The 24,415-nt window shown below is 34.7% G+C and overlaps 2 protein-coding genes across 3 annotated transcripts; both read right to left on the minus strand.

Annotated features, from left to right (window-relative positions):
• Positions 1–39: 39 nt before the first annotated feature.
• Positions 40–1,638, minus strand: LOC110796935 (glyoxylase I 4). Its single transcript, XM_022002024.2, has 4 exons — positions 1,404–1,638; positions 1,067–1,285; positions 448–523; positions 40–311 (listed from the first exon to the last, which is right to left on the minus strand). The coding sequence occupies exons 1-4, from the start codon at positions 1,485–1,487 to the stop codon at positions 283–285; spliced, it is 408 nt and encodes a 135-aa protein (XP_021857716.1). The 5' UTR covers positions 1,488–1,638; the 3' UTR covers positions 40–282.
• Positions 1,639–7,005: 5,367 nt separating this feature from the next.
• LOC110796929 (imidazoleglycerol-phosphate dehydratase, chloroplastic) lies at positions 7,006–14,851 on the minus strand. 2 transcript variants are annotated; one of them, XM_022002018.2, is made up of 8 exons: positions 14,581–14,851; positions 14,294–14,415; positions 14,090–14,194; positions 11,771–11,863; positions 9,619–9,693; positions 8,691–8,753; positions 8,096–8,205; positions 7,006–7,399 (listed from the first exon to the last, which is right to left on the minus strand). In XM_022002018.2, exons 1-8 carry the CDS (start codon positions 14,789–14,791, stop codon positions 7,372–7,374), a joined length of 807 nt encoding a protein of 268 aa, XP_021857710.1. In that variant the 5' UTR covers positions 14,792–14,851; the 3' UTR covers positions 7,006–7,371. The 2 variants fall into 2 exon arrangements, with proteins under 2 accessions (XP_021857710.1, XP_021857709.1); XM_022002017.2 differs by having other exon boundaries at positions 14,294–14,418; positions 14,581–14,847.
• Between the last annotated feature and the right edge of the window lie 9,564 nt (positions 14,852–24,415).

The raw sequence follows: 24,415 nt of genomic DNA on the forward strand, positions 1-24,415 counted from the left end.
CATTGGAATACCTTATAAAAACAGGCAACAAAGAGAAGATAAACAACAATTTCAACTACATTTACAAGGTCTCCAAAGTTGAGATCAGTCTTGAATACAAGAGCTCAAGTTTAAGAAATCAGTTGACTATCCAAACAAAGGTAGAGCTAAGATCATAACTTTAGATCTCGAGTTTCATAACTTTCTTACGCAGGTCTGCTTCAAGTATTACCATAACACAAATCTTATTTAACAACTAAAATTACAGTAGAAAAGAAAGTCACTTTTACTGAGATGGAGAGTTCAACAGCTCACGACTTCTAAGCCATTACCTGAGAATCACAAAAACAGACATTCTAACAAAATCAAACTTCTTATAACTAGCCTTAAGCAAGAAGGATTAATACAATCTAGCTAATGCAAATTCCGAAGGAAAAATATTAGCTGTAGAGAGACAGAGAGTCATACCATCTGGATCAAAGAAAAACAACTGTTTGGTCTTTCCATCTGGTTGAGTCTTTTGAAATGTCTCAATTCCCTTCTCCTGTAAATTAGTAAGTATTAAGAACTTTAAAATCAGACCATCTCAAAAAAAAAAAGAACTTTAAAATCAGTCACCTCAATTCATGATTTTGATGACAACAATTGAACCACGTCATAAAATGATAAAATGCAGTTTTAATTTTCACTAAACCCCTCTAATTTTGGTTCTCTAAATGCAGGATAATATAATGATCATGCAATATCTTGATAGACAATACTCGTACAATACTACTCGTAAGTCGTAACAACCTACTTCACCTGCAATTATTATCATGTTAAATATACTTTTTTACTTGATTTTTACCCGTCCCCTTGGTGCAAGTCGTGCAACCTAAGGCCTGTGCCTGTGGGTTTACCCGTGGTGTGCAACTGGCATCATGTATCCCAGGTATAATATTCTCCTATTCGGGAATAAGTATATGGAAATGAAAGATTGTTTAGCACAAAAGTAGTTCCATACTTAATTGGAATTCTGAATAAAAATAAAATAAACAGGATGATCATAAAAAAGCAGATAAGTGAGAATGTAAAATAGGATGATTACCTTGAGAAATTGAACAACATGATCGAAATTGGAGACAGTGAAGGCGAGATGATGTCCTCTAGGAAGGTTCTTAGGATCTTTGAAAGTAGACGGACCTTCAGGGAGTTTAATTGAAGGATCCCTCTGGATGAGATGGAGAGAGAAAGATGGGGGAAGCTTCAGCCAGATCACCTCAAATTCGCCGAATTTAGGACTCTGTATTTGCTCAAATCCTAGTACCTGCCACACATAATACAATTTCTGTTTGTAAAGTTTGTGATTCAAAATGAAGATGAAAATGAAAATGAAAATGAAAATGAAAATGAAGTTGAAGAGAGTAAAGTTATAGAGAGAAAACCTGTTGGTAAAAAGCGGCGAGGCGTTTGACGTCAGCTGATTCTCTGGCTATGTGGTTAAGGCATACTCCTTTCGCAAGCGCCATTCTTTGTTACAATTTCTGCCGGTGGGCGGTGGACGGTGGACGGTGGACGGTGGTGGATGGAAACAGTTGCAACTCCAGGAATGGGAAAGTAGGTACACGTGCAGTTTTGTGGAATCCGGACCGCAATTTTGCAATTGTCAATTTTTTAATTTATAATCACTCTATATTTCTCCCCAATCTGAAAGTTTTTTAATGCTTTTTGAACCATAAATTTTTACTATTGTACTTCCTCCATTCTTATTTACATGACATAATAGGGTTTTGGACACTATTCATAAAAGTTCCTTTAATTTCTTTTTGTGGTTTATACTTAAGTAAAAATATAGTCGTGTGAGATCTTATTAGATTCGTCTCAATAAATATTTTTTAAGTATCAACTTTTTATAATTTTTTCTTATGCATAATGGAAGATATTAATGTTTGAAATCGTGCATTGACAAACGTGACTAAATAATTATATATTAAAATATTATTGTGTAAACTCTTGTTAAATTAGACTCGGTGTCAGAAGACCAACTCAATCAAAAGCTTGAACGGATGGTTGAAGCCCCAAGATAGTTTTATACTCTATTATGCCCCCTCACATGAAAGTCCTTTAGGCTTGAAGTGTGGATGCAGCATAGGTCTCCTCATACCCAGCGCGAAATATTCTACTTTGAAAGGAGGGGTAAATGAGATTCGAACCCGTGATCTTTGCGTCACGTTGGCTCTGATACCATGCTTTTGGTTGAGTTGGTCTTTTGACACTTGGTATATATTTAAAAAATATCAAATTTTTATAATTTTCTAAATACAAAATTAGATATATTAATGGTCAAATATTATATCGGTGTCCTTATAAATAACAGGTGTAATTTATTTATTTTGATATGGAGTATATAAACTATAAAAGAGAGTCGGAGGTTTGAGCGAAAAGCAGTTCTACGGTGCTAACTTTTTTTATTAATCCCTTTCATGTCCTTTCTACAATTCTTATCATTTGGCAACAATTTCAATTGCTAACGTCATATGCAACCATATGTCCGTAATTTGGATTATGAACCCTAATGAACATTCATTGAACACCTAATGAATATGGATAATAATTTTAACGTACGCGTATAAGTAATATTTTAACTTATGTTCTTTGGATTTTAACTATATGTTCTTTGGGTATAAACAATATGTTCTTTATATTTGAAGTAAATGTTCATTTAAAAATAGGGTGCACAATTAACCTTGTGTACCGAGTGCATAACCAACATTTTTCCATTTGGTATAATACTATTCATCCATTGTCTTTTATGTAAAGATGCTTAAAAGATAACTCTGGCATTGACGTAGCTGACGTAAAATACTCATTCAAACAGATGGAGGAGAATTGTATTAAATTAGACGAGATTTATAAAGAGTTGATAATGAACAGACCTTTTTGTCCATTTCAAAACCACATATTGTAATTATAATTAACAAGAATTAAGGGTATTACTGCTTTAATAATAAAATAAAATAAAAGTAATTTGATTAATACAATAGTACATGTAACATATTTATATTTACTTGCCCATTATGCACACTAAATTAAGCAATGGCATGTAGCATATATTATATATCACGTGTCTGTATACTAAAGTTTATTACTATAATAAATCACGACGTAATTTTTGTGCTCATATCTTAATTCTTGTTATTTGGAGTTGATTATTTATATTTAGTACACACTTTATATATATACTCTCTCCATAATATAACGGTACCAATGTAATTTTGTTATGTATACTAACCGGTGGTTATATAGATCTATTCAATATTTTGTCCACGTAATGCATATTTAATTTACACAATTAATGGCTAATCATGATTATATTCCGATGAAGAAGACATTAGTGCCATAAAAAATGACTTTGAGATGACATAGTTCTAACAAGACGACCATTTAATATTATGTCATAAATTGTGTGTATATATATAGTAATGTACTCTCTCTGTTTCTTTTTGTTGTATCCGTTTTCATTTTAAGCGTTTCATATTGTTGTATCCATTTAGAATCTATTCTATTTTTGGACATACATTTTATCCTAAAATACCCTTACATTTCTATCTAATTACCAAAATACCTAAAGATTCTTCCCATATTCCCACCTAATTTTCCTCACCCATAATATTTAATTTTTTTCCCTTCCCCATATACCCACTCTCTCACCTCCTTTATCACCCATCATTATCACTCCTCTCTCTTACCTTATTTCTTTCTTATTTTTTCACTCCTTTATTTATTATATTCTCTTACACCCAATCATTACACTTATACCCATACAAACCAATATTCCAATTTTTTTAAAAACCACACCAGATTCCAAATGGATACATCAAAAAGAAATGGAGTGAGTACTTGTTTTCGAAAGGGCCACTACTTATAAGAGAAAGGAATTTGAACTTCTACACTTACAGAGCGATTTCCTTCAATATTGTGTAAAGAACGTCAAATTCCCAAAATGCGCCACTTTTTAACTTAATTCCCACCATACCGTCCACGTCAGCATTAAAACCGGTCTCTTTTTTTTTCAACCAAGCGACAACCGCTATCTGAGATAGCGGTTTATAATCACGTACTATTTATAAATGGTAAAAAAAATAACCGCATCAGCTAGGGGTCGAACCCACGACCTTCTGTTTAGGAAACAAACGCTCTATCCACTGAGCTACAAACACTAATGTTGATAAGTTGAATTTGGAAATGTTTATAATTAATATTAAAAAATGGTTAAAAAGAAATAAACACATCAGGTAGAATTCGAGCCCATGACCTCCTGCGTAGAAACAACCCACTCTATCCACTGAGCTACAGACACAATTGATGTCACAAGAGGTTACTTCTAAATTATATTTCTATTTAAACTGTAATTCATGTTAAAAATAATTTACAATTAAGTAAACCGCCATCTGAGATAGCGGTTTTGTTTTAATGCAAACCGCTATCTGGGATAGCGGTTTATAACATTGAACCGCCATCTGAGATGGCGGTTTGCTTTAAAACGAAACCGCTATCTCATATGGCGGTTCAATGCTGAACCGGAAAAAAAAAAATTACTTCTCTTTCTCCCTTGCTTACGTGGACGGTATGGTGGGAAATAACTTAAAAAGTAACGTATTTAGGGAATTATTGGATCTTTATGCAATATTGAAGGAAATCGCTCACACTTACATAGATGGTAAAAAAAATACAAAAATATAAACTTGAAATATGGTGGCAAAATTACAGCATTGTTAAGACTGAGGGCCTGTGTACAATAGGTCTCAGGTTCGAATCCCCCGCCCCCATTTGTAATTTATATTGCCCTTGTGGCTCATTCGTACCAAAAAAAAATATTGTATTATAAGTCATAAAAACCTAACATATGCTATGTGGTTAGTAAATGATGTGACTGTATAACTTTGACGTGATAATCTATTGTTCGTTGATGTTCAAGGAGAATTAATCTAATCAAGGTTATAGTTTTAGGCTTTAACGTGTTAGGTTTTCGTATTAGGATTCATCTATGTAGAGTAGCAACAATTTGGCAATATGTTAATAACGCAACATATAATTCCAAACACCCACAAAAACTTAGTACTTTAAGACATACATGAGTTAGAATGAAATCTATACAAAAGACAAATACAAGTCACATATCATAGACTATGAATAAGATGGAATACGATTTCCACAAACATAACTGTGAAATCTCAGTAATAATAGACAAAATTATGAGTTGCGAGTAAGATATACATATGAGTTACCAATATGATACATAGGAAAGACATATACAAGTGACATAAAATTGGATGTTAATAAGATGGAACATAGTTCCCAAAAATATAACTACAATCTCTTAGCAAAAATAGACAACGCTATGAGTTTAATCAAATCGACAACACAAAATAAAACGTACATGTGAGTTATCAATATGATGTATACAAAACATATATACTGCTATGTTTTGTATACGATTTAATCCAATTAAACGAAAAAAACTCCAAAATTAATCCAACTAATTCTCCACCCTAAAATTACAGATTTTAATTTAACAAACATTTCAATATGATCAAAATAAACTTGTACAAGAGGCTCTTGATACCACTGTTGTGATTTACTACGATCTAATCGAGTGCGAAACAAATCACCATAATAGAATCTCATGTACAAACCTAGATTAATCACAATACAAAGTATATTTATAGATTTACATACGTTTGTGGCGTGTTCTAAGAATAGACAACAGGAAGCTGCCCATTTATTTGACAGGTTTGTGCATTATTTATTGACCATATAATTAACTTCACGCCTCCTTTAAGTATTTTGTTAATAGGTGGTGAAAATAACTTTTTTTGTTTTTTGGGTGGTAATTTAAAACTTTGAGATTTTGAGGTGGTAAATAAAAACTTTGGAATTTTTTTAGGTGGTAAATCACAAAAAATCCAATTAAAAATTGCAAATTTGAGAATTATATAATTGGATCAATGTTATAATCATGCTAGGTGATTTTAAATGTATGATTACATGTTCATAAGCTTCCTTGAGGGGTCTAATGACGTGGCTTATCATTATTTAGCTCATAAGTGAGTATGATTAGGCCGGCTCGACGACAAAGATGATAATCGTCTTAAATAACCGGCTTAACCCTTAAAGAAAATTTGTTTATGGGAGTCCTATCGGCATGCCGGTAGGACACCCCATAGATAAAGCATATATTGACATTAAACCTTCTTCTAGTAATAGGCTTGCATAAGCATTGTTACATCATCTTCTTACACCCAATTTAGCTGGAGACAGTTATGTTCAGCTGCTTCACTAGTAGCCTTTCTGAAATTCCGGCAAGGTATGTTATCAGAACCGGTAAAGGTTTTTTTTTTTTTTTTTTTTTTTGAACAAGGACTAGAACCAGTAAAGGTTATCAGAACCAGTAAAGGTTGTGTATAAATAAGATGATAAACAAGAGGATGACAGTGTATTGGACCCGATTAAGTCATTGTTTGATCCCAATGAAAAAACAAATTCCGGCAAAGCCTACCTGAAGTCAGCCAAGGAGGTTCCGAAGACGTTTCAGAATCAATTCGAGATTATTTAAGAGGCAAGTTCACTTCTTTGTCATTACCTTTTATTGTAAAACACTACTTACATTCCACAAGGCTTGCAATGGAGATAAAGATGAATTACATAGTACTACTAAGCTTTCTGCTAAGAGCTTTAAGTTTTAGTCTCGCGGGAATCTTATATGGAGCTGGAAAAGGTATTTGCAAAGGTATCAGCTTCACTCAGTGATGAAGTCAAATGTCAAATCTTGCACCATTTAGAAACTGTTGAAGAATTTTTGTACATGGCCAAACTTTTCCTGTATAGATACCTGGTTCAAGCTTTCCAGTGAATTTTCTGCTACATACCTGCATATTTCTTGTCTTCCACCCATTGTCATATACTTGATTATACTTGGGCATAAACAGGCATCCCTTTTTGCAAGCATAATATTGCAGTCAAACTGAGTGCATCAGTAAAGACAAATTATAAATCAAAACAGAGATGAACTGAGGTCAGCTTGCTATATACTGATACAATACATGAAGCCCAGTTCAGTTTGAGGGCATAAATTCAGATACAATTCTACAGACATGTGTACTGATTTTAAGTATCAACTTCTATGAAAGTTGCACAGGTCACATAAAAAGAATTAGCTCTAGTGTTCTCTTCAGATTCTGGATCCTGGCCTTTGCTTTGAAGTCCAACAGCCATTATTGACAGATGCAGCATCCTTACCGGACACTTTAAACTCAAGCGACATATGATCTGTCTGAACCACCAAATATTTTATTCAGGCGACACTTGGATAGAACACTAGCCGTAGGCATACTTATTAGGATGAACTTGTCATCAAGCACGTGATAAGACCCCTTTTGAACTGGTCAAACAGAAAACCACCATTAGAATTCTGGAAATTAAATCTATGATGCAAATCTCCAGACAACAATGTATTTCCAAGAATTTGACTATTTCCAGATAAAGTGTTTTTATGGAGATCGGAATTAGAAACTTAAATTATTCCCTACTATCCCCAACAAAAGTGCATAATACAATAAAGAGCATATCAAAAACCTTTCTGTTGTTCACCCCCCCTGCAAATTCTCACTCTTTTCATGCAACTACTCTTCCTTTGATTACTTCGACACCCTGAAAATACCTTGAGGACTTCCTCTCATTCACAAGTTTCTCAGACTCTGAAGCCTGCCTACTGGTTAAAATGTAATACATATATAGACTGCCAAAATTTCTCTACAGATTGATGCATGACACCAAAACTAAGATCATGCAAGTTATCTAATTATCTTACAGGGTGAAATGGTCAGTGCTATCAGCATACTTCACCAAACAACCAGAGACATAAGGTGACGTGTAATCAAATTTGTAATATCGCTGATCCAGGGGGTGACAGGTGAGTTTAACACTTAAACACAATCATTTGTGACGAAAAGGGGGGAGAACATATTGTCCAACCACAAAAGAGAAAACGAGTTCTTAATTGCTGACTCCGCTGTCAAATTTGTGGGCAGACGAATATGATGATCAGCTATATTTATTTTGTGCAAAAGTCACAAACCTGGGCACTGTCCCTGCACGGCGATGGTCATATTCTGTAGCCTGCCTGAGAGCCCTGGCAAAAGCCTTGAAAGTTGCCTCAATAATGTGGTGAGAATTTTTCCCGGCAAGCTGCATTGAGAAAAACATATTAAAAAAAAGTAACAAAAACCCTTCTTTAATTTTTCCTTCGTAAAATGAATATTCAAAACTAAATAGACTCTGGAATGAGGACTAACATAACCTTTCTAAATTTCTCAAAAAGGATGAAAGATGAAAGATTTTGATCTTTTACAAGGAGCGTTAATTATACAATTCAATATATTCTTTACAACTCTCTTCTATTCAACTAATACATTAACGGATATTGACTGTGACTTTTGTCACTCTAACTCTGCAATTATCATACCTTGCCCAATTACCCTGTCCATAACCAATCCAACACCTAAAAGGAAAACAAATGCTTGGTATGATTCTTGAAAAATAATAAAGGGAATAAAAACATTAAAAAGCTTCAACATCATAATCATTCACTAAATTAAGCTTCAGAATTCACCAACGCCTCTGAGTTCATAATCTAATTAGCTGCTAGAGTAAAGGGGGAAAAGTGAGCTAACCTGCCGAATGTGAAGCGTCATGCCAGAAGTATTCACCAAAGACTGGAAAAAGTGCTCCACAAGCTAATAACAGAGACTCCATTGTGAGTTACATACTTGTATGTCTTATACTAATTTACAAATAGAAAAGATCACAAATGAATATCGGACAGCTAACCAAATGGAATAGTTTTCCAATGTTTTAATATGCAATGGTGAGAAACACGGCATAATGCCATATTTGATACATCTTAGCATAATGCTTTAATTAGCCCGGATAAAAGGTGCTTTTCTGGATACAGCTTGCATTAAGTAGAACCATTAAGATCTGTCCTAGGCATAGATTTGTTAAGAACTAAAACCCCACGATACATAATACACAGCATATTTACCCCAGTAGATCAGCATGTCAATTAACTGCAACAATGACCATTAGAAGGCCAGCATGCTTCAAACTTCCAAATCGGGGTTGACTGTTTTCTCCCTTTGTCCACTGGGGTGTGGTTACTTTTATACTACTGGTTGGGTGGAGTTAATGAAAGAGAAAAGTGCTGGGAGCAGACTATGTGAGAGTAAACCGGAGGACCTCATGGTCATTTATAGTATGAAGCAAACTCAAAACCAATACCCAAAAAGGAAAGTGGGGCAAGTTTAAAGAGATAGAGGGAGTAACAGAATAAACAGAATAAAGAGAGATTCAGAATAAGTGAGGACTGCAATTAGTTAATCTGTGCTCAGAGGAGTATTATAAGACAAAGTAGACAAGTTTTAACAGAGTTGAAACTCTAAGCATATTTGCTTGCTTCCTAAGAACGTGAAAAAGGTAGGGTAATCCCAACCTACATTTCCATAATACACGTATTAAACTTTTCACACTATACGTTGAATCGCTGATATCTTCATAAAAATTAACTGGAGAATAAACAAGTCATAGATATTTCGAAGTAACCTGTGTATCATATGTTCCAACCCTTTCAGTAGGGAATTGTAGATCATAGCTCAAGTGGGGTCTTCCAGATAAATCCTGAAAAAGAAACATGTGCGTCTGAGAAGTTCAGAAAATTATAGAAGTAGCTCAGGGGAAGTTACAGCTTTGCAACGAAGACACAATATAGATATTATACGTACTGACTTGTTGAATTTAGACATTATTCATTCTTCTGCCAAAATAAAATGAATCTCCCATGAGAAAATTGTTTTTTTCCCATAGAGTGCGACACCATAATGAACAATAAAACCATGCTGAAAGGCTAAGGGCTTTCCACACCAATGCAAGGAAGGAATCTTCCCTTTTCCTCACATGGTAGAAAGAAGAGAAGCACAAGTATTAATGAGTGACAGCTGACAGCTCAAACCTATCAATAACCCTTTGCACGTCCACGGAAAAGTCAAATGCAACAATTTTCCATCTTCATTTACTAAAGGACCACCAAACATCAATTCAAAAAACAAACAAGCCAAAGCGTAATGGCAGCATAGAACAAGGACAGCGGTTTCTATTGGTTTATAGTCCTGTTTTTTCTCAGACAAAAAATTGAGAAAATCAGATCCTTAACTTTGCTTTCTTCTTGAAGTCTTCAGATTTCCCCAAGTTCAGACATACAATGCAAGCAGAAATCATTATACTGACTGACTCAAACAATCCAGAACATGCATATTTCAGAGCACAAATTTTGTTTCATATAGCTGAGTCCTTTTAACATTCCCTATCATTTAACTCAACACTTTTTTTTAAGGTCTCCAGTATTGACAAATCCTCTGCAAACATGCTCATTCATAAAGGTTACCACTAGCCGCTTTTCAAATTGCCTCCTCCTCTGAAAGGGTATTGTTCCTTGACATTGATGCTTACGTCCCTCAGAATATGAGACAATGCAATAATTTTTTTGATTCATTTATTTAGATAACATGAGAAATTGGCCTTTTTTTTTGTAATGACGAATACCTTCAAACATTGAAGAAAACATACTGCCTTGTTTGCCTAAGAAAACAAGCACAGATATGTCTTTTTTCTTTTTGCTTATTTTTAGATTCTTTGATTAAAAAGTTCCAAAGGTGTGGTGTACGTGTTAATAACTCAGTTCTCATTTTGAATCTCCAAGATTGAAACTTCTTTTCCTTCATGGTCAGTATATTTTTGCAGAGTGGCTATATAGCTTCTGTTCTTTGTTCTTTTATTCCACCTAATACTAACCTTCACACCTTTATTCGTCTTTCCCAGACCACCAGCAGTTCAATCATGGTCAGATAAGTAAATGCAAAGTTATTGTTATCTGAAATATATTTCATATCAAAGTCTCATTCTCAGATAGCCAGTGGTATGACCTTAAACTCTTTTTCAAAACCTAGAACCAAGGATCTCGCAACAACTTCAGAGAAAAACGGGAAAAACCTCATGAATGGTATACTTTGTAGTTCAAAATACTGTTGTCTCATTTTCTTACTTCTTCATTTCTTTTATTTAATTCACTTCAAGACTGGTTCTAAATGCTGCGTAACAATCAGCTCCAGCCAACCTCTACCGTATACACATTTAAAGAAGAGATTTTTTCTCTGCAGAAAATCCATCTTTAGGATTCATCGCAGCCTTGCAGGTATAGCAACAATGAACATAACCTTAAATCTAACAAACAGATTTGAAACTTTCATATCCCTCTCAGCATCTTTCGGCTGGCTTGGGGTCCATTTAAGGTCTCGCCAATCTTACCTCCCTTCCTAGAATCCTATCAGCAGACAAGGAAATTTTGACTTCATTAGAAATCTCCCTTCACACTTTTTTTTGGAGGGGGGGAGGGGGGACATATATAAGTTTCATAAGTTTTATACATACACAGACTGGAAACTGTGTTAGGTATATACTTCAAAAGAGTATTGTGGAGCTTTAATCCCTTCATTATTGCATTAGGGCACATTGGTCCAACATAATTAAAAATCCAATACTCTAATATCTGCTAGTGGCCATAGTTCAATCAAAACTCAAACTGCTTAAGCTTGCTTACAAGCTCACCATGCTTCAGATCTACCAAATAATCTCAAATGAAGTTGAATACTTACTTACCAGTGAGTCTATAACTACATGTCTACATGTAAAGACAACATACCAGTGAGACATGAATCAGAGCTTCATCTAGAGGAGCAGAAAAGTCTCCAAATCTATTGATTCCCTTTCTGTCACCAAGAGCTTGTAGCAAAGCCTACATTACACCAAAAAACTTATGTCATAAACATTCAAGCAGAAATATAACAACAAACTAAATTCATATGTTCAGTTTATTATAAATTAGAATAGGTCCCATGCATGCACGGATATTCTAAAATTATTTGAACAAAATTTTATCTCCCTAAAGTTGCTAGATAATTATTAAATCTTGAACATATTCATTTACTAATCTAATACATAGTATGCAATTTCCCCCCTACTACGTACGTAGTATTACATAATATTATATACTTGATATGCTAATTTGACAAAAATATTATAGTAATATTCTGATTTGAACTAAATATTGAGTAAATATATTTTCTACATTATTTATATTGACTAAAATATTAACAAAAATCATTTTTAGCAAGTTATTATTACGTGGCATATGTTATTTCCATATATAAATAGAAAATAAAAAAATAAAAAAAAGTATACTTTTTAGGGAAATAAAAATTGGAGGAAATTTTTTGCACCAGGAGACACACGTGTCTCCCGGTGTCTGTGTTTGTTTTAGTATAATGTAATAGATGCGCGGCGAGTCTCTATTATATAAGCCAAGATGGGAGGGTTATTTTTGTAATCACGCTTTTGGTGTCCACCTTAAATTACTAAACTACCCTCTACATACATGTATAAAATTCATTGTAATCTAAAAATGTAACGCATTATGGCAATTATGGTAATTAACGCATTATGGCAATTAACGCATTATGTAATCCGAGAAAGTGTGGATGATGTTTTGATAAGAGTTAGAATTAAGGCAATTATAATGGCCTTTAACTTTTTATAGTGGGCAATTAAGGCTTTGATACGGAGTACTTTGAATTAATTCCTGATGAGTTACCGAGCTTATAACCAGTATTGTGAAAATGGGTGTGGGTAATATTGAGTACTAGATTAGGTTCCGTGTATACATGGATATTCTTAAATTATTTGACCGAAATATTTTTCTACCTAAAAATATTGCATCATTAATAAATCTTTAATATTTCATTTAATCATCCAATACAATTTTCGTCCTACTAAATATTACGGAGTACATATTTTAAATGTTTGATAAGCCGATTTGACCAAAATATTCGATATACTAATATATTTGATCAAAATATTAAGTAAATATATTTTCGATTATTAGTATAACGGTTTGAATAAAATATTACCAAAAGTTATTTTTAGCAAATTATTATGTGGCATATAATTCTTTTAATAAAAAACATATAAAAACAAAATAAAGTAAAGAAGATATTTTATAGGAAGCATTTTTTGGCGGGAAAATTTTGCACCAGAAAGTGACACGTGTCATTCCTGATGTCTATATAGTTCGTATTATAAAAAGTTATAATAATTAGCTCATGTTGTATTTAAAATTAAAAAATTTACGTTTATGCAGTCTAATAGACGTAGTCGGGGCATGGAAAATGCATTATCAACCTTTGGAAACAAAGTTTTTGTGGGTGCTACCTCCATCAACAATCGAAAATTTTAATCCAAAATATTCTTATAATTGCTGCAAATTGATTGGGCCGAAATGTGGTTAGACAAGTTAATATGCAGGAATAATAAATAAAAAAAAAAAAGAAAAAAAAGAAAAAGGAAACACGTTATATGTTTAATTTCTTTATTTTGGTACTTTGATTTAGATTTATCTGTCTTATAAGAGCATGAGTATAGTTTCACTATTAGATGCTTTTAAATATATATGAAATATATATACTTCCTCCGTCTTTTAATACTCGCAACGTTTGGACTTTTTCCACTATTCATATAATCTACTTTGACTATTCTTAGTGCTTTTTATATAAGATAAAACATAGTCATGTGGGATCTTGTTAGATTCGTGTCAATGTGTATTTTCAAAATATCAACTTTTTATAATTTTTGCATAAAGAGAATTTAAGATATAAATGATCAAAGTTATGCATTGGCATGCGTGAAACTAACAAACGTTCCGAGTATTAAAAGACGGAGGAAGTATTATTTAGCATGAATAGTTGTAATAACACAACTTTTAGTTTTTTATATAATCTCGCATGCATCGCGTGCATATAAGACTAGTCCAATAAAGTGAAACACAAGTGAATAGCTGTAAACTAACACAATAGCATCACTAACATTATAAAGTGTTCAACCCACGAATGTTTTTATTCAGCTTTATTGAAGCAACTGAACATAATAATAAGTACACAATACACAAAAGAACGAATTCCTATCATACCGTTCCAAGGGCAAGGGCAATATCCTCATTAGTGTGATGATCATCGATATGAATATCACCAGTAGCTCTGACATGTACATCAAATAGCCCATGTGAAGCTAATTGCTACACACAAAAAACCATAATCAGATTTCTTTTCGCATCAAACAAGTTCCGAAAACAGAGAGCAAATGTACTGTGAAAATAGGATATGAAATTACTGACATCCAACATATGATCCAGGAAAGGGACTGAAGTGCTGCTATCAGCAACCCCCTTACCATCCAAATTTATCTTCACAAACACATTTGTCTCTTTAGTTACTCTCTTCACCTTCCCAATTCGACCTACTAATCAAAACCAACAAAAAGAGCTCAAAATAAAAAATAAAAATAAAAACCTGATTAATATCAAATTCAATTTAAAATCTGAACACAAAATTGTTCTATGCTACAATGACTTTTTCAGTAAAACAAATGAAAAAATGTGAGTAAAAGGGCTAAGATGATCACCGGTGTATTGGGAGGCGGAAATGGAAGGAGAGCCATTGTCGTTCGCCATTGAAGCTCGAGGAGTTGCAATGGTTGAGTTCGTTAATTTAAGAATTTTGGAATTTGGCTTGTGAAAGAGGGGTAATTGAGCAGGGAGAGGAGAGAGAGTAGACGGGAAAACCCTAATTTGGGGCGTCAGGAGGTGACAACCACCGGGTGTACAGAGCGCCATGAAATGAGAACTACCGGGGTACGACGGAGAAAAAGACTTGGTTTGATTACGAAGAAAAATACTCCCTCTATTCCTTTTTGTTCTTCCCGTTTTTATTTTGGGCGTTTCTTTTTGTTCTTTCCATTTCCTTTTTTGGACATAATTTTTATCCCAATTCACCCTTATTTCCCCTTATATTTACCAAATAACCTAAAGATTCCACCCAAAATTCCACCTAAATTTCCCAACCACCTTATTTAATTAATTTCTACTCCCCATAAACCCACTTCCCCACCACCTTTTAGGCCTTATTTGGTTGGAAGGAATTGGAAGGAAAAGAAAGGAAAAATAATATTTCCTGTGTTTGCTTTTAAAAGTTGTACAGGAAGTGGAAAGAAAGGAAGGGAATTGTAAGGAAAGTCCACTTAATAAATGTTTCACTTTCCTTTCCTCCCAAAATTGAAGGAATTTGGAAGGAAAGAAAAATCTAAAATCTATCAACAAAAATATTGAGCGGTAAAACCCACGTTTCTTCCGCCAAACCTCCCAATTTCCCACGTATATATACAAATATCAACTTCTCCCTCCCTCACGTTCCTTCTTCAACCCCTGTTTCATCTCTGCAACCTCTGCACCTTCCTCTACTACTCTCTTCGATCGGCAGTGCACCCTTGTTACTCTTCATTCAAGTAAGTTTCTTTGTTGATATTTGTATTGCTTCAATTGAATCATATTGGATAATATTAATTTATTGAGCAATTTGATTTATACTCTGATTTCTAGTACGTTGCTTGTTTCATTATAAAATTGCTTTCCCTATTAGAAGATTGCTTGTTTTATGGTATAAAATTTGAAGCAATTTGTGTATTGTGATATAAATTGCGGTGAACATGGTTTTCTTATTAAAAATATTGCTTGATTTTGACCAATTCATTTTATATAATCATATTAGAAGATTGCTTATCACAAAAGACAAAATATGATGATGTAAGTTTCTAGTTACATAATCATATTGGATGATATTAATTATGATCAATTCGTTTATGTATTGCCGTTTTAATTCCTGCCTACTGTAAATAATTAAGAGAGGGACAAAGAGAGTTGTAGGAAGCTAGAGTTAACATCAGCCGTAGGAAAATCATGCCCACCGCCTTGACATTTCAGTAGCTTTCTCTATGTTTAATCGTATTGACCAGAAATAAGTTTGTCTACGTTTAACTAATATATTTTTGTTGGATATTATTATACATTCATAGATGGAAGAAGTCGTTACTCATATTGACCACGAATATATTTTAGAAGATGGGGATAGCGAGTTTGAGTCTTTGGTAACGACTTGGGATAAAATGAGACAATTTGCTACTGTTAAAATGATTTGTTTGGTAACTTATGGATTATACTTAATCCAGAAAAAGTCTTTAATTTGTAATCACATGCCGTCTAGAGAAGAGACTATTGAACGAGAGATCGCAAGGAGAACCCTTTTCTCTTTTCTTAAAAATTCTGGACGAAGTCGCCATTTTTTACGAATGCAACCAGAAACTTTTGCTCGTTTATGTACACTATTGCGTACAAGAGGTCAATTGAATGACGCACGTCATGCTAGTGTTGAAGAGCAAGTTGCAATATTTATTTATGCCATATCCCACAATGAAAGGAATTGTGTTTTGCAAGTTGCATTTCGTCGTTCCGGTGAGACCATAAGTCGATATTTTCATAAAGTTATGGAAGCTATAATTTCATTAGAAGATCAATTTCTTATACAACCTGACGGCTCAACTGTTCCTTTGGAGATTTTGAACAATGCTAGATTTTACCCTTATTTCAAGGTAAACAATAATATAATTCCAGTCAGTAACTCTTGGTTATAAGTGTACGTTTAGAGATATAAATTTGTGTAAGTTCAATTTGATGTCAGGATTGTATTGGTGCTATCGATGGAACACATGCTCGTGTCAAAGTTTCTAATACTAATGCACCAAGGTATCGTGGTAGAAAAAGTTGGCCTACCCAAAATGACTTGGCTGCATGTACATTTGATTTGAAGTTCACTTATGTATTACCTGGATGGGAGGGAACAACGTCTGATTCAAGGATAATAAAAGATGCATTAACTAGAGAAGATAGATTGCATACCCTTCAAGGTAATTAGATTTTGAGTCGGCATTTGAACGCATACACCAAACTCCAATCATCTAATTTCCATGGTCAGCTTTACATGGGAAGGAGATGCATGATTGTCTTTACCTATGGCTCATGAACTTGATTGTGATAAAAGATCTGCTGGAAATGTATGATGGTTTGAAACTTTGAATGTTTCCTTCAAATGGGAAAACTTTAAAAGTTATGTATGCAACAAGTGATTGCCATCCTATTGGAGTATATAGAATTAGCTTGTAATCGCTTTCAATCCAGAGACATCTTTTCCTCTGATAGATGTATAGTATCTGGTCTTACACTGCTGACACAAGGCCGCACTTGACTGTGTAATATGACAGGGTCTTCTCTAGTCTGCAGCAACTGACTAACTTCTTTCCTTTTGCTTCCTGATGTACTAGGTTCCTCTCTTTTTTGAGAAGTTGACAACCAAATTCTAATTATGTTTCCATTACTCTGAATGCCACTAGGAGATGGCATTGACCTCTTCCTCTTGCCACTATTTCCTGTGCTATCAGAAGAGCAAGGAGTATTCTGAGAGTCTCTGGTTGCCAACACCACAAACATAGCTACAACTTCAATGGCTACTGAAGTTATAGAAATATGTAGTACTAAGCTGAATAGTTTTTGTTATTAATTGTTTTCTCTTTCTTTAACTAACATGGTAGTACATAATTTTCTATAATTTACATAATTTTTTATAGTAGTTCTGGTATTCCTTTTTTTATTAAATAAAGATTGTAGGCTTACTAAATAAATCCTAATCTTCACCTGACATCATAAATTTCCAAGATTTGGCTTTCTTAAATTTGATCACTAGTTTTGATGTATTTACGAAAGGAAATAAAGTTAGCATAAGTTACCTTATATGAACTAGCTGCTAGCAAACATTGTGGGAAGCAGAGCACTGGTTGAAGGCTATGTGCGCTTTTTTTTTCTTTTTTTATTATTTTTCTTTCTTCTTCTTTCCTTCCTTTACTAATATTGTACCAAATAAAGGATTCCTATCAATTCCTTTCAACAAATCAAACATGGGAAGATATAATTTATTTCCTTTCCTTTCTTTTCCCTTCCCTTCCTTTCCCTTCCCTTCCCTTCCTTTCCTTTACTAACATTGAACCAAACAGGGCCTTATACCCATCCCTTTCACCTCTCTCTCCCCTCATTTTCTACCACTCCTTTCCGGATTACTTTCTCTCTCCTCACATTTTCTCTCTGTCTCCCTCTTTCTCTCTTCAACTTCCCTCTGTTTCTCTAAAAACCCTAAAAAAGTCTGCCTCTGTTCTTCGATTTATCTTGAAGATCGATCAGATATGAGGTTTTTTGCACAAATTTTTCTCACAAACTCTAAACGGAATTAAATTCCGGTCAGATCCCCTATAATATTGTCCCCAAAATCATCCCTCAACGTTGTCTCTTGGTGATTTTCTCTCGAAAAAATTTGGGAAAAAATCCGTGAGTTTTTAGGGTTTCATGGGTTCCTCTTCTTCCAAATCTCTTGCGGGCTCTCTGATGGGTACTTCTGGGCAAAGAATCCCTGACCCTAATTGTGATTGAGGGTCCAAATGCCATTGTCCCAACAACGAGCACTCGTATTCAGGTGAGTATTTGAATAACCTGAGGTTGGCCCAGAAAGAGAATACTAGTACTCGAAATTATTTGAAAGCTTGGTGGGAGAAGAGGGAAGTGGAGCCTGGTGAAGAGGTGGAGTCGAGGTATGACGATCGGTTGCCCACTGCTACAGATCTGAGATTTTTTGGGGGTGATGAACAAGATGAGGTATATTTTTTGTGGTTTTAAATTTATTTTATTTATTTGGAATTATTTGTAAATTTTTGTGATTTTTTCGGATGATTTGTGATTTTTTCGGATGATTTGTGGTTTTTCGGATAATATTTTGTGCAAATTTTGATTTTTGTGATTTTATCTTCATTTGCATGTATTCGTTTTGTTGATCTGGAAGTTTGGGAGTGAAATCGATGATTTTTTTCAATTGCATGTCTTATTTGTTTTGATCTGAAAAGATCTGGTGTTTTATCGAATGTTTGTTCACTTGCATGTCTGCTCTGTAAACGATCTGAATATTAGGGATGCCTGATTTTGTTTTCCTGTTTTGCATGCCTTGTTCGATCTGAAGAAATCTTGTGTTTTTTCAATTATTTGTGTTTTTTCAAGTAATCTGAAGAAATCATGTTTTGCATGCAAGTTTGATTTTACATGATCTGATAAATATGGTGAAATATTGATATTATTTTCCAACTGCATGCCTGACTTGTTTTGATCTGAAAAGTTGGGGAAAGTTAGGTGTATTTGTTGCTTTGCATGTTTGATTAGTTGTGTTATTAAAATATTGGATTGCTTTTTATTTGTTCATAAAAGGTTTTTGATGTTATTGGGAAATTGGTTGATTTGCATGTTTGATTAGTTGTGTTCTTAAAACATTTGCCTGATTGGTAATGATCTGTAAAGAGATGGACTTTGTCTTTTGCATGTCTCATTTGTGATGATCTGATATGAGATGAAAACATGATCAATGTCTGTGTTGATTTGATCTAAAATTATTGGACCTTTGTATATTGCCTTTTCATTTTCTTATATGATATGGTTTTGGTTGATCATACTAATCGCCTATGATGTCCCCTGTTGGTTGCAAGGAATCCAAACAATCTGATTCAGTTGAACTCTACTACGTTGGTGAGTGTGAGAACAAAGATGATGTTCCTGAGGTGTCTGATGGGCAATGTTCAGCTTCGTTCCCAAACTCTAATGATGATGATCTGAAAGAAATATCATCAAAGGCAAAACATGATGCGCAGAGATAAGTGTGTCCCCTGAACTCTATTTAATTTTGCTTTTTATTGATGAAATGATGGCTAGCTGTGGAGACATAAGGTGGAGATGCCAACAACTGTGATCTGTTGTTGGCCAGGGGTGTTGTTTTGATGATCATGTTTTAGGGTATGAAGTGTATGCATGTCCTCTTGTTTTGCCATGGTGCTTTATAAATGTTTCCTTGTGGATGATGTTGTCATATTGGTAAATAAAATTATGTGATTGTATTTCATCTCTTATGTTGCCTTGTTGATGATGTTGTGATATCGGCAATGCAAAAAATGTTTACTTGATGCTATGGTCTGTTGCCTTGATGACTATGAGAGGGGTGAAATCATATGGGGATGGGTTTTGTGAATTAAAGAATTGAAACAAAATGATCAATGATGTAAAGTCCCCTCTAAATGTTTGTTACTGATGAATGATTGATGCTTAATGTTTATGTGTGTTCCTTAAGTCAAATTGCCTTTGTGTTTGTGTGAAGTCTGTGATGAGTCTTTCTGTTTGCTGAGAAACTATCCATGCATCATAAACCACAGTGCGCCATTAGCATCCAGCCTTAGGCTGTTTGAGGCTTTTGTGTGCTAATGGTTTGTGAACATGGTTTGCTTCAATGAAGCTTGGGGACATCTGAGACCAAAATGAGCATGATTTGTTTTGGCTTTTTGATCTTTTGCCAGTTTAAATGTCTTTGGAAACAATTAAATTGATTCCGTCACATATAAACTGGCATTAGACCGGAAAGGCAATTCATGTCTTGTTTACTTAGAGGTTAGTTGTCCCCTTAAGTTCCTTTGTTGTGTAACATCGATGATGAGTCTTTTATATGCTGAGAAACACTTTCATTTACCTACACCCACTCGTGCTGCCATTAGTATCAGTTATGATGCTTCTCAGGCGCTAAGTGTTTGTAGGTTGAATTTGTTTCAATGATGCTTGGGGACATTCTGAGATGAATATTGTTGTCTTGCATGAATGCAGCATTTGTTGTTTGATCTATGATGTAAGTGTTGATGATCTGAGATATTTGTTTCTTAATCATTCCTTCGTCCCCTTTTGCAAAAGGGGACAACTTTCATTACTCATAAGACAAAGTGATCATGTATTCCCTTTTGTGAAAGGGTGATGAGGTTGAAAATTAAGAAACAAACAAGGTCATTGATGTAATTCAACCTAACTGAGATTGAAAATGATCTTGTGTATTCCCTTGCATGTTTGACTTTTGTTAATTAGGTGGTCCTTCAAAGGGGATTGACTGATTTTTAAACTATCCAATGCGACAGTTCACAATTTGTCAATTCCCTTTGGAAGGACCACCATAACACTAAAACAACATGTTTGAATGTGGTGTAAATCAACCTACCTGAGATTGTTGTGCCTTGTTCATTGCTGCCTTGTTATTGCTTTTGTGTGATCAATGATGAGTCATCATTTGCTGAGACTCAAACCCTTTATTCCATTAACACTCATGCGCCATTAGCTTCAATAATGCTTTTCAGGAGCTAAGTGTTAGTGGTTGGGGTTTGTGTCAGGGATGCTTGGGGACATTCTGAGATCTTTGTGTGTTGTTTGTTTCTAAACATGTCCTTCATCACCATTTCCCAAAGGGAATAGAGATCATTTCACATGATTGAGTGATCATGTATCCCCTTTGGTAAATTGGTGATGAGGTGATTAATCATTTAGAAATTGCTTATGTTCAATGATGAAATGGTTGTCTAAATCGAATATTGCTTCTGTTGACGCATCGGCGTCTAAATGGGATGATTTTTCATCTGAAAATGATGTGATATGCATTCATCCCATTTGGATGCCGATGTGTTTAGAGTTGTGATTTTGTATGTCCTGAGTTTCCTGAACTTTAAGTATCCTCTATCAAAATGGAGTGATTTTCCTTTCCCATTTCTGTTTGAGTTAGTCACTTACTCCATTTGGTAGAAGGATATTAAAGTCAAAGGATTCAATGATGATAAACAACTAAAAACTGAGAACAACACCAATATTAAAGTCACATCCTTTGACTTGTTCATGCTGCCTTATACTTTGATGCCTTGTGCTTGCTGCCATGTTCATTGCTGCCTTGTGCTTGCTGCCATGAAGTATGCTGCCTTGTTCATTGCTGCCTTGTTCTTGTTGCCTTGTTCATTTCTGACTTGTTCATGTTGCCTTGTTCATTTCTGACTTGTTCATGTTGCCTTGTTCATGTGATGAGTCTTTCTGTTTGCTGAGAAACTATCCATGCATCATGGTGTGATTCTATGAAGCTTGGGGACATCTGAGACCCAAAATAACATGATTTGTTTTGGCTTTCCGATCTTTTGCCAGTTTTAATGTCTTGGGCAACAATGAAATTGAATCCGTGACATATAAACTGGCATTAGACCGGAGAGGCAATTCATGTCTTGTTTACTTAGTTGCTATTTGTCCCCTTTAGTTCCTTTGTTGCGTTAGATCAATGATGAGTCTTTTATATGCTGAGAAACAATTCTACTTAACTACACTCACTCATTGCTGCCTAGTTCTTTGTTTTGTTTGATCTATGATGAGTCATCATGTGCTGAGACTCAAACCCTTTCTTCCATTAACACTCATGCGCCATTAGCATCAATGATGCTTTTCAGGAGCTAAGTGTTAGTGGATGGGGTTTGTGTCGGTGATGCTTGGGGACATTCTGAGATCGTTGTATCTTGTTTTTGCTGCCTTGTTCTTGCTGCCTTGTTATTGTTGTGTTGTTCAATGATGAATTGATTTTCTAACTCGAATATTACGTCTTTCGGCACATCGGTTTCTAAGTGGGAAGATTTTCCATCTGAAAAATGATGTGATATGCATTCTTTCCATTTAAAAGCCGATGTGTCTAGAGAAGTGATGTTGTGTGTCCTGAGTATCCTGAACTTTTAGTATCCTATCTCAAATGGAGTTAATTTCCTTTCCCATGTATATGTGTGTTAGTCATTTACTCCATTTGGGAGCAGGATATTAAAGTATAGGATTCAATGATGAAAACCAACTACAAACTGAGAACAAATAAAGTTATGTTATGTGTTGCCTTTTTTATGTTGGTTATATTTGTGTTTTCTTGGTTATGTTATGCCAAATAAGTCAGAACAAGAATATTTGTGTTGCCTTGGTTATGTTATGACATAAATTTATGTTGTAATTGGTCCCCTGTGCATTGTTGTTGCTGCCTTTTTCTTGTTACCTTTTCCCTTGTTCTTGCTGCCTTTTTCTTGTGTTGCCTTGGTTATGTTATGTTATAAAGTTATGTTATGTGTTGCTTTTGTTATGTTGGTTATATTGTGTTGCCTTGGTTATGTTCTGTTATAAAAGTCAGAACAAGGATATTTGTGTTGCCTTTTTCCTTGTTCTTGCTGCCTTTTTCTTGTCTTGCCTTGGTTATGTTATGTTATAAATTAAAAAACAACATTCTCATTAATAACATTGATTTCATTCATTGAACTTTCCAAAATGATTGACACTTACAAAATGTTTTGCCTACATGTAATGCTTACATTCAAGCCCACAAAAGTGACATTTTAACTATACTTGTTACTTTCAATACATTTCCCCAAAACACAAAAAGTTATCTACTTGTTTTGTCTTTACTTCAATGGTTTGCTTTCCACTCATCATACACTTGTATGCATTCATTCACTGCCCATATTGGTGCTTTGACTTGCTCTGGCAGATTGCCTTCATCTTCTAGTATCTTTTTCTTGTTGTGTGGAAGTTGGTAGTCATTGTTTCCCTTATGTTTTAGAATCTCATTAGAAACAAATTGTAGAATCATCCAAACATTAGACAAAGTCTTAGGATGCAATTCTTTAAAAGAATCAATCACTGCCCCACTTAAGTCTTCCACTGTTCTTGGCATTTTCTTGTGCATAAGAGATTGAATTGACCTGAAATATCCTAAGTCCAATATGTTGCAATCTAGACTGTTTGGTGGTTGTTGAGTCAATACAAATGTAAACCCATCTTGTTGAAAGTGCTGTTGCCATTCTGGATCAGCTTGTAATATGTGTGCCTTAGTGTAGACACCTACTTTTGTCCCCGTTCCCGCGAGGGAAAGGTTCGATGATGAAAGCATAAAAACTCCACTTGACAACGCATCTCCTATAAAATAAACGAATCTCGATTCCCCATTTCATTTCACCCGAAACCTGCTATTTATGGAAACCTGCTAAAAATAGTAACTGCCGTAAAAGGTAGCGTCTAAAAGTGGCAAATCATAAAAGATAGAAACATGTCAGAATTAGGTGTTGCACTCCAGCATAAATCCTAAATGAGATAGAAAATCGCGAGAATCCTATTCCTAATAGGATTCGGAAATAAGAGTTACGTATTAATTAAAATCCTAACGAGCCTAGAGTTCGTAACGGGCCCAGACGCTTTCCGTCACAAAATTGATACGCGCTAAAAGACTCGAATTAATCTCAAACTCTACGGATTTTAGGAATCCGAATCTGACTAAACAAAACTGCCCAGACCCTATTTTCAACGCCTGGCTCTGGGCGCCGAAATCTTCGGCGCCCAGGCCTGGACGCTGAAAATACCTGGGTACGTCTCTTTTCCTAATTCTTTATGGATTAGAACTCTGCAATTCTATCTTTCCACGAACTCTTCCCTATAAATAGGCCCCTAGTTTCGACGTGA

The sequence above is a fragment of the Spinacia oleracea genome, chromosome 3 (assembly GCF_020520425.1).
Source record: "Spinacia oleracea cultivar Varoflay chromosome 3, BTI_SOV_V1, whole genome shotgun sequence".
Taxonomy (NCBI): domain Eukaryota; kingdom Viridiplantae; phylum Streptophyta; class Magnoliopsida; order Caryophyllales; family Amaranthaceae; genus Spinacia; species Spinacia oleracea.